This window comes from Etheostoma spectabile, chromosome 16 (assembly GCF_008692095.1).
Source record: "Etheostoma spectabile isolate EspeVRDwgs_2016 chromosome 16, UIUC_Espe_1.0, whole genome shotgun sequence".
In the NCBI taxonomy this organism is placed as follows: Eukaryota; Metazoa; Chordata; class Actinopteri; order Perciformes; family Percidae; genus Etheostoma; species Etheostoma spectabile.
In genome coordinates, this window is record NC_045748.1 from 23,831,325 (window position 1) to 23,841,696 (window position 10,372).

The 10,372-nt window shown below is 41.0% G+C and overlaps 1 protein-coding gene across 3 annotated transcripts in view; it reads left to right on the plus strand.

Annotated features, from left to right (window-relative positions):
• Window positions 1–10,372, plus strand: part of lrsam1 (leucine rich repeat and sterile alpha motif containing 1) — a 34,918-nt gene that overhangs the window by 13,191 nt on the left and 11,355 nt on the right. For all 3 annotated transcript variants that reach the window (XM_032539232.1, XM_032539233.1, XM_032539234.1), the window contains exons 11-19: window positions 635–664; window positions 1,774–1,896; window positions 5,423–5,562; window positions 5,726–5,770; window positions 7,498–7,568; window positions 7,717–7,816; window positions 7,975–8,062; window positions 8,637–8,711; window positions 9,963–10,043. In XM_032539232.1, the coding sequence (XP_032395123.1) occupies window positions 635–664; window positions 1,774–1,896; window positions 5,423–5,562; window positions 5,726–5,770; window positions 7,498–7,568; window positions 7,717–7,816; window positions 7,975–8,062; window positions 8,637–8,711; window positions 9,963–10,043 (753 nt within the window). The remainder of the gene's footprint in view (window positions 1–634; window positions 665–1,773; window positions 1,897–5,422; window positions 5,563–5,725; window positions 5,771–7,497; window positions 7,569–7,716; window positions 7,817–7,974; window positions 8,063–8,636; window positions 8,712–9,962; window positions 10,044–10,372) is intronic.

Below are 10,372 nucleotides of genomic sequence, written 5' to 3' on the forward strand. Positions count from 1 at the left end.
TATATATATATATATATATATGTGTAATAAATGTATAAAATACAAAAGAACACTTGAAATGGAGCTTCCACTCCCACAGAAGCCAGATTTTCCGCTTGAACTGGCTCGCCCACATTCCTTTTTGAAATTACTTAATTAATGATGTCACTGATTGAGAAAGCCAGCCCAGTGTTTATGCTGCCCGTTGGTGCTGCCTGTACAAGCACGGCCCACCCACTGGCTTGTTTGAATATGGTTGACCAGTCACAACAGAGTGGGTCAGCTGACCAATCACAGCAGAATGGGCTTTTCAGGAAGGCATATTAGATATTTAATTTAATGATTAAATATCATGAAATCAATGGTGCTGCTGCCTGCTCTCGTCCACTCTACAGACGAGGCCTAATTAATCTCAAACGAGCCTAGTTTTTCCAGTGGAGGCACTGCAGCAATGAGCAGTAGAAACGTTGTATGTTTTTGGTACATCAAAGCATGTGAACTTATTTCAGTAGACCAAAAAAGTCCAAATATGAGGCTTTAAAGGAGTAGCTCATAGCTTATAGGAGCTCTTTAGTTGCTGCTGACACTGTATTAACTGGTTTCTTTTGATGATACTGGAAGTTTTAATCAATATTGTCCTCACTCTCTGTTGCAGAACAAATTCAGTGACTACGAGAAGAGAAAGGTACGGGACTCCAGTGACACAATCACTCATAGATTCAGCCTGTCTCTAGTTGCTCTCTGTTGCACACATTTCAATTGTAATGTGAACTCCTACTGGCAATTACCACCAACTCTGTTTTTCCTTCTCAGGTTCATTCAGATTTATTGATCATTTCCAGCTCATTGTTTTGGTTCTAAGGTCTGACTGCAACTTAACTGTTTACTGTTCACTCTCAGCTGCAGCTCGAATACAACTAAACAAACACATACACATACACACAGTGCAGTTTAACCCATCCTGAGTATATTAGGAGCAGTAGACAGCTATAAATATTAGGCATGTGCCGGTATACGGTTCTGACAGTATGAAAACCTTAAACAGTATCACTGTTTCACGGTATTGCAAATACAGCTATAAAATGTATTATTTCTTTTAATGTCTGGGTAAAAAAATGTTAAGCACACTGGCAGGGAGACGGATTACCAAACTTCAGTTTCTCTCCTTGACCTCTCATAAAACTGCTCATACCTTAGGAATGGTATGATGGAAAATGTTGGTGTAGTAAAGGTGTGTGTGTACTATATATGTATGTATATATGTATGTGTGGTGTGTGTGTATATATGTGTGTATGTGTATATATAGAGATATATATGTGTGTGTGTGTGGTGTGTTGTTGTGTGTGTGTGTTGTGGTGTGTGGTGTGTGTGTGGGTGTATATATGTATGTGTTGTTTTGTATGTATTATGTATGTGTGTGTGGTGTGTAATATAGTAGTGTGTGTATATTATATATGTATATATGTGTGTGGTATATATAAATACGTCTATAGAAGTGTGTGTATGGATGGATGTATGTATGCATGTATGTATATGATATATATGGATACGGATATGTATCAATCTTATTACACTAGTATTGATCAATATCAATACCAATCAATAATATCAATATCTGGATATATCCACCCACCACTAGTATTTAGCCTGCCCTTTCCCAACAGTGCCTTCCATTAAACAGTTTTTTTGTCTTTATGGCAACTGCATTGCGGGCTCATAGCACAGCTTGGAAGTTGACAGCGTCGACATACAGGACAGTTGAAAGACCCCCTGACTTGTCCCTATGTCCTCAGGAGCAGAAGCAGCAGTCGAAGCTGGCCTTCGAGCGGCACCTGGAGGAGAAGAAAAAAGAGCACACCCAGCTCGTACTCATGAACTCCTCCCACAAGGAAAACATCCTCAACTCAGTCCGACAGGTACGCAACGTGCTCAGTCGCACTGGCATTCAATAGATATTATCATTATTATTAATAATATTATTATTATTAGATATGCATTTAATTGGTTCTTTTAATGGATTCTGTCTTTGTATGTAACTATGAATATGTATTCTAATAAGGGGGTGCTCGTTTATGGAAAAAAAATCTTAATCACTATTATTTTGGTCAATATTGAGATCACGAATATTTAACACAATTACTGAATGGCTTTTGGAAGCTGCAGATTCTTGGAATTCTTTTTTTCGGGGCTTTTGTCTTTCGATAGTGACAGTGGATAGACAGGAAATGGGGGAGGGAGAGCAGCAAAGGGTCCACAGGTCGGATTCGAACCCCGGGCCGCTGCAAAGGACTCAGCCTGCATGGGGCACACGCTCTACTGGGTTAGCTGCAGTTATTGAATTGAACTGAAAACAATGAAGAAGTTAAACAAATCAACAGGGAAAAAACCTTGAACTGTGACATTTCCCTTAATACTTTTACGGACAGTCTGGCGAGGTCGGTGACTAGAGTCTGTTCGCTGTGTTCCGGGCCGTCGTCAGTCGGAGGAGCCGTTGGCATCCATTTTGGCCGATTTGACTTGTTGAATCGGTGCACGAGAAAACCGGAGCTGACTATGGCAGTGTCATCTTATTACTAGCCATTGTATTTTCTTCTGCATGTAATGACAATAATCCTTCTTGACCACTGTGACTACTAGTGAAAACAATGACTGACGACAGTGTGCTCTGTGTTTGTTAGGTCTAAAGAGATGTTCTGTTATTTCTGGTTTTCACTTTTTGGGCAGAAATTCAGATTAGCGTTGCTGGTGTCTGAGTCACTTCGGTGTGTTCTGAAGGAGCTGACTGATCAGTAGGCGACGGTCGGCCCGTCAGGTTGGTGTGTCAGAGCCTTAAGGAATAGCTCAGTGCTTATTGTGTGTAGGCTACATGAGAAAGTGTGTAATAGTGAATGCGCCCAGAGCAGACAGCTGTTGGTTATCAGAGCTGAGAATTAATCAGCAGTTTACTTGTTAAGTGGTAGTAAATGTACAGCGTAGGTTTCCGTTTCTCTGAATTAATGCTCCAGAATAAAGTTCACGTGTCTCACTTCTCAACATCACAAAAAAAAGCCAAAAAAGCAGCAGCAATAGGGGAGAGCAGCAGTCAGATGAAAAAACTCCAACACAGAGAGAGGAGCCGAGAGGACAGGGCAGTCCGTCTACAAACCAATCATAAATATCAGGAGATACAGCTTACATATGTGACGACGGCATGATGTAGTTTTGTTACGTATAGATCTTTTTTAAAGAATTTTTTGGGGGCATTTTTGGCCTTTATTTTGACAGGAAAACTGAAGACATGAAAGGGGAGACGGGGGGGGAATGACATTTAGCAAACTGCCGCAGTGCCTGCTCTACTGGCTGAGCCATACGGGCGTCCATGTATAGATCTTTAGTGTGCTTGCATAACTGCAGTGTGATACCAAAACTGCAGAAACATGAACCCTGGTCCGGACTTTGGTTCAGACTTTCAGGGGTGAACGCCCCCATAGATTGGTCTATATTCTTCTAAATAAACATATAAAAGCGCTCATATGTAGTCCAAGGTTAAAGTTGGGCCTTGAAGTTGCTTATTTTGTCTAAGACCCAAAGGTGTTCAACTCGTCAAAAAGTTAAAATGCATTCTACTTTTTGAGAATTGCAACCTGCCAAGCTGCGGTAGCCAACCTTGTAACCGGCGATCCGACTTGTCAGTGTGTTCTGAGGCGGCGTAGGAGTCCTGTACGGTAAACCGTGAAAATGACTGCCTCTATCGTTGGCACAAGGCACTTTGAAAACAATATGATGGTTAAAAAAACAAAACAAAGTACAGAGTTGTCTGGAGTTTGTGCAACAGCTCTGTCTCTTCTTTTTTCCCCCCTTTCTCTGGGAAATGAAGCTGCCTTCAAGTGCGGTCACAATTGTCGAGATTGTAAAGGATCTGACGGACAACAACAGTTGTAAAATCAGTTTGTGCTTCATTGTGGAGTTAAATAACGAAACAGGACGTCACACAAATTGTCCGTTTAAGTGACACTCCCACCGCCCACAATCGTTTGGTCACTTTTTTCTAGTGGGAATGGCCCTTAACTAGGGCTGGGCAATAATTCAATATGAGAATTTATCATCTGTCAATGGAATCCTAGCGTGATGAAATCACATATCGTGAAATACAATTACGTTTGATTGATAATAATAACAGCACATACTGTACAAAATTTGTCTTAACCAGTCTTGTATAAATTACCTGAAAGCAATACTTCAGTAAAAGTACCTTACCAGAAAATGACTTTGGTAGAAGTTAGTCTCCTTTGAGAATATTACTTCGGGAAAAGTCTTAACCATTGTGTGTTTTCTGCCCATTGACCATGCAACTTTAGTTTTTCTGAGGTTATTTATTATTTATTTTATTATTATTTATTAATTAATTATTATTTTAAAATAATTCCTTTGACTTGGTTGACCTTAAAGCGCAGCCAATAAGTTAACAGCATGTTGTTACCTAGCAACGGGAAATGGCTTCCTTGTCACCCTTGATGTCGACTACCCACGCTTTGCAAATCACGGATCATCTGTTTATTTTTTTTGTGATGAAATAGTTTTTATTTTCTGTCATATTCAAAAATGAACCAAACAAACCATTACAAACAACACACTAAGACATGGAACGCGTCCCAGAGCCAAAAAACACAGAGAGGAAAGCTGGGAGGGAGGAAGACACAACAACACATGCAGAAACGGACAAACACACATACACACACACACACAATCACATGCGCAGGTTTAGGTCTAGGATGTAGCACAAGGCTACAGCCCGGACCTCAAAGAGCCAGCAAAGTGTCCGGGGTCTTTTCCGGCGCTCCATGGATGCGCGCTGTCGACCGTTCCATGCACACAACATCCAGCAAGGAAAGGGTGTAGGGCAATCATCCTCTTAGCAGCTGTAAGTCCAGCAAACACAGCACTAGAGAGAGCTGGAAGGCTGACCGGTCATTCAAAATCAAAACATTTACAGTAACGGGCACAGTGACATTAATCAAGGTGGCAATACTGTTCCAGAACTGACCAACAGGAGAGCACTCCCAGAAGTAGATTTATTTGATTAGGACAAATAGCAGCTTTCATCCAATTGTTTTCCACTCAGCAGACCGAGCCTATTCATAGAGCACTTTCCAAGTAAATAAGTTTATCAACATTTCTGTAAATGTGCGAGTGTTAGCCAGTCGGCTAATTTTCAGCTGTAGTCCCAGTTTCCCAGCATGCATGTTTTTGTGGTGGGAGGAAACTGGAGCACCTGGAGGAGAGCCCCGCAAACACGGGGAGAAGATGCAAACTCAGAAAGGAAAAGGCCCAGAACAACCTGGAGTCGAACCCAGAACCTTCTTCAGAAGTGCTAACCACTGAGCCACCGTGCTGCCTCATGTGAAGATATGTGTATCATGTGTATTATAATTGGCGTGTATAATATAATAGTCTGATTCTTAGGACCAGGAGCGTCTGGAGCTGGAGGTCAGCCAGCAGCAGAGGGCTCAGGAGGCCGAGAGGCTGCTGGTGCTGGAGAAAGTCAGACAAGCTGAAGACAGCATCAGCAGTCGCATCTGCAGCATGCTGATGGACAAAAACAGGTAGGACCTGAAGGAACTGGCTCGCTAGTGTACGGTTTTGTTCTGAAGAGTTGGCGTGTGGCTCTGTGTCGCTTAATAAATGCTTCATGCACACACACTGTCCACATATGAGTCTCTGCTAACTGTGTACTGTATGTCTGAATATTTGTTTCCATCTCTGCAGGCAGGAAAAAAGTGCAGAGTTTCTTCAAGCCATGGAGGAAGATCGGTGAGTGGGCAGACCACTAATCAATAATGTACAGCAAAAAGATATGAGGCACTCCAACACATAGCAGCTCTCATCCAATTGTTTTCCACTCACCAGACTGAGCCTATTTATAGAGCACTTTCCAAGTAAGTAAGTGCACAAAGTGCTTTTGGGTGGGAAGGAAAATAAAAACAGGACAGGACACAGGATACTATAAAACCCTGATTTGATCCTTTCACGATACATGGGCGCCAATTTTAGTCCATGAGCCAGGGCCCCAATTTGGGCTATTGGTATCATCTGGCGGGACAAAGTCTCATAGTGGTTTTTGGCAAGGTATACACCCCCAGTACTAGAAAAATCATAGTAGCAGTGCAGGGGTGGTAGCTAAATCCCTTTTTTTCAGCTCATGAAGTTACTAACCCCCTAAGATAAATTACGTTTTTTAAATCTGGTGCATATCTAGTTTAGGCTCATGGTAGGGATATTGTCCATATTCTATTATATGGTGCTTGGTATTGTTAGAAAGGGGACCTTTTAGGCTTTCATTTAAGCCCAGCACTGAATCTGTCTGATAAACACAGAAGTCACATAACTTCTTCAAACCAGAAATAACACATTTTCTCACATTTTCTGCCTAAACTGTATGCTTTCTTTAATCCCTGGGGCATGAAGGAACATCGGGGAAACAAAACTCCACAACTTCAATACTCAAAGCACTCTGAGGATTCAGAAAATGTATATTATATAGAAAATGTAATATACCCATACTCTTTATTTGTAAGAGCCTTAAATTTGACTCACATTCAGTGCCCGGCTTAAATGAAAGCCTAAAAGGTTCCCTGTTCCAACGATATCAAGCACCATATTAAAGAATATTGACAATATCCCTAACATGAGCCTAAACTAGATATGCACCAGATTTCAAAAACTGAATTTATCTTAGGGGTTAGTAACTTCATGAGCTGAAAAAAGGGATTTTGCTACCACCCCTGCACTGCTATCGGGATTTTTCTAGTACTAGGGGTGTGTACCTTGCCAAAAAACAATGATAGCATTTGTCCCCCCCCGATGATACCGATCAACCCCCCTGGCTCATGGACTATTTGATTTCTATTGTATTGCGATTTGATAGTATTGAGTATTGTGGTTTTCCTTTCCTTCTTTAACAAAAAAACCAAATTTGAGTAATACCCTTCTAGAGACAATAACTCATGAGACATTTCTAAAAAACAAATTATTTTCTTAAAAGAATGCCCATTACAAGTCAGTCAGTCAGTCAGTCAGTCAGTCAGTCTGACATAACATTATTAATTACACGCTTTCAGTCTGTTTTGCTGGAAACAGATATTATATAGTCGCCGTCGGCAATACCGTATAAACTTATTGGGTAAAGAAAAATCATAAATGAGGGCTCCTGGGTAGCTCACCTGGTGGAGCGTGCCCATGTATGTAGGTGTACTCCTCAACACAGCGGCCGCAGTATCGACTCCGGCCTGCGGCCCTTTGTTGCATGTCAGTCCCCCTCTCTGTCCCATTTCATGTCTTCAACTGTCCTATAAAATAATCTTGAAAAAAAAAAAAAATCATACGTGCATCGATTTTTCACCCCACCCCTAACAACCCCTAACATGTTTAATGTGTTTAGAAAGAAATGGACTTTGACACAATTTGGACATTTTTACCTTGCCAAGAGGATCAATGTAAAAAGTAAGCAGAGCATTACTATAAAAACTCTTCTCCTTTAGGATCCGTATGGAGCACCTGACTGCCATCACACAGGATGAAGCCAATTCACTGAGGAAGAGGGAGGTGGCAGGTAAGCAGCTTGGCTGATGTACTTTAATGTATTTGAACATCAAAGAATGGATTACAGCTGTTCTATTGCATTCTGTCCATTTCATTCAGCACTTTCATATCGTAGGGCACCATCTCAACTCCTCTCTTCCCTCTCTGTGTGTTCTTAGTTGCCATGCAGAAGCTGCTGTCAGACAGCTGTGCTATGAGCCTCCTCCAGGAGGCCAGTGACTTTCGCAGACAGAACCTGGTGTCTGAGGCCTGCAGAAGGTTAAACAGACACACACACACACACACACACAACAAAGTTGACACAGATGCAATTATTGAAGTAACACAACCCGACGCCCTTGCGGCGGTCAATCATATAACTGCCGATCAGACCTGGCAACTAAGCATGTGATTTCTCTCTCCTTGTCTTATAACAGTATGGAGAATTTGGACAAGAAGTTTGATAAGATGCTGTCCCTCCAAGTTTTGGACAAATCTAAAGCCATCGCCCAAATCTTACAGGAGGTATGTGTTGCCTAGATCTTCTGTAGTCACCTACGATGGCCGACAGTTGGCAATTGCCTGCAACTTGGCACCTGAATAGACAAAACACAAGCTAATTAGGAAAACATCTTTATTAATTTCACAACACATACACTTAGCAAACGCACTTCACACACAACCAAATACACAAACACACTGCAGATACACAAACAATGCAAAAAGAAAAGCACACAGACCCCGGAAAACGCTGCATCCAGTTTACACAACGGAAGGAGAGAGTGAAGTTGTTTTCCTTATTTTTTAATTAGATTTTTAAGAAGTTAATAAGTAAGGTTTGTGTGCTTTTCATTTAGCAGTGTTTCCATATTTGCAGCGTGTTTGTGTATGTGGTTGTGTGTATTTTCAGTGTGTTTTGTCTATTTGCATGTGTTGTTTTTTAGTTGCAGTGCGTGGCAGTTTGCTCCTGTCGGCCACCGTAGTCACCAGTGTCACGAGAGCCTGGTGGAGACATTTAACTCAAATTCAGTTTGAATCAAAATCACACCTTTTTAAGCAACCACGTGGCCTTTTAATGCCCTCTGATGTATCTCTGCAGGAGGAGATGCAGAAAGCAGCGTTCCAGGCCCTGCAGCTGCAGAAAGATGCTGTACACGGCTACATCCGTAACCAGGTCTGTGTGACAGGTGGAGATGAGTGGGGTTCGATTCAAACCTTTCCCCGGTCTTTGTTTTTTTTATGACTCTGCAGGCCTGGTTCTAGACTTCTTTGAATGGGGGTGAGATGTTGGTTGGGCGCCAACGACTAGTTTTACAGTAACTTTTGGAATTCATGGTCAATAACCATCATTTAAATAGAATTATACCCAATATTTGAATTAAAAAAGCAGAAATTATGAATTAATCTGACTGTTCATATCAGAGGAATGAAAGTGATCAATTGTATTTGCAAATCCAATCCATTTTTTGTGGTAACTTGGTTAAAAAGAAACTCATATTTCAGATATAGGCACTTTTTAAAGGGGTCAAATTTGACCCGAGGATAACAGGAGGGTTAATAAAAAAAACATTATTTGATACTCTTTTATTGCGCCCCTAAAATTCAAAATATTTTAATTTAGGAGCAAAGATGCTCCTTGGGGAACAAAGTAACCATTGAGCCCTGCCCCTCTATAGGACTATTTTATTCATGCCTGATAATATCTAATTATTACCTATTCTTACAGTACATGGAAACTAGTATACTAGATTAGCCTCTTGCTTCACATATGGGGAAATCTGGCAAACGCGAATTTTGAGATATTACAGCGCATGGGGCTTTTCATTTCAAGATGGACGCTGGCCATTATTGTCATTTCTTTTTCCTGTTTTGTTCATTTTCCATTTTCTCTTATGTCACCCACAGCCGCCCCATAGCTAACTCACTTTTACTTACTCGTTGATGGGGCTGCACGATATGAGGAAAATATGCGTCTGCAACAACGTTGATAACGACACTACTTGCGATAAATAAACCGATATTTAAGTGTCCTCAGTTCTGCATTTTTGCTGCTTTCAGTGTTCTGCTAAAAATGCAAATCATTAAATCATTTCCAACACTTTTATTGAACAAATTTGACACTGAGTTGAAGATAAAAGGCACAAAAAAATGACAATGACAGATTTTAAACTGTGTTGGTTTTTTTCTGATAAATCCCCGCGTGTCTTTCACGATATGTGTTTATTGCGTCGGTTGATCTTGCGATGGCGATAAAATGACTACATATTGTGCAGCCCTGCTCGTTGAGCGAGTCTTTTCGTTACCAGTCAGGTACCCAGGAAACCCTGTTAAATCATCTCCATCGAGGTTTCCATCTTGACTTTGCTTTCAGCAGCATTTCCTCCGCTCCCTGTTAGCTTTATGTTTGCCTCTCCACTGTCTCCAGATCAATCTCATAGAGGGGGAATTAATGCAGCTGACTAGATTGGAGATTAAAAGACGCAATCTGGATGCTGAGAACCTGCAGGTGGGTGTCACTGCCTCCTTTCATTCATGCCTTCCCAAATTATTATTATTTTTTTCTTCCTTAAATCTGTTGATTACTATATAATTTCTTTAGACTATTTTCATGTCATTGCGCCATGGCAACAAGTTATCACTGTACGCACTGAGGTTCAAGAAAATGAAGAATATTAAATACAACACAATGAATTCGGTCGAAGGATAATAATTATTATATTAATCTTATCAGAGCCTGGCTATACTTTTATAATCGGCCTTTAACAGTTTTTATGAGTGTGAGTGAGTGTGATGAGTGTGTACTCTATCTCACATTAGTGTGTGTGTGTGTGTGTG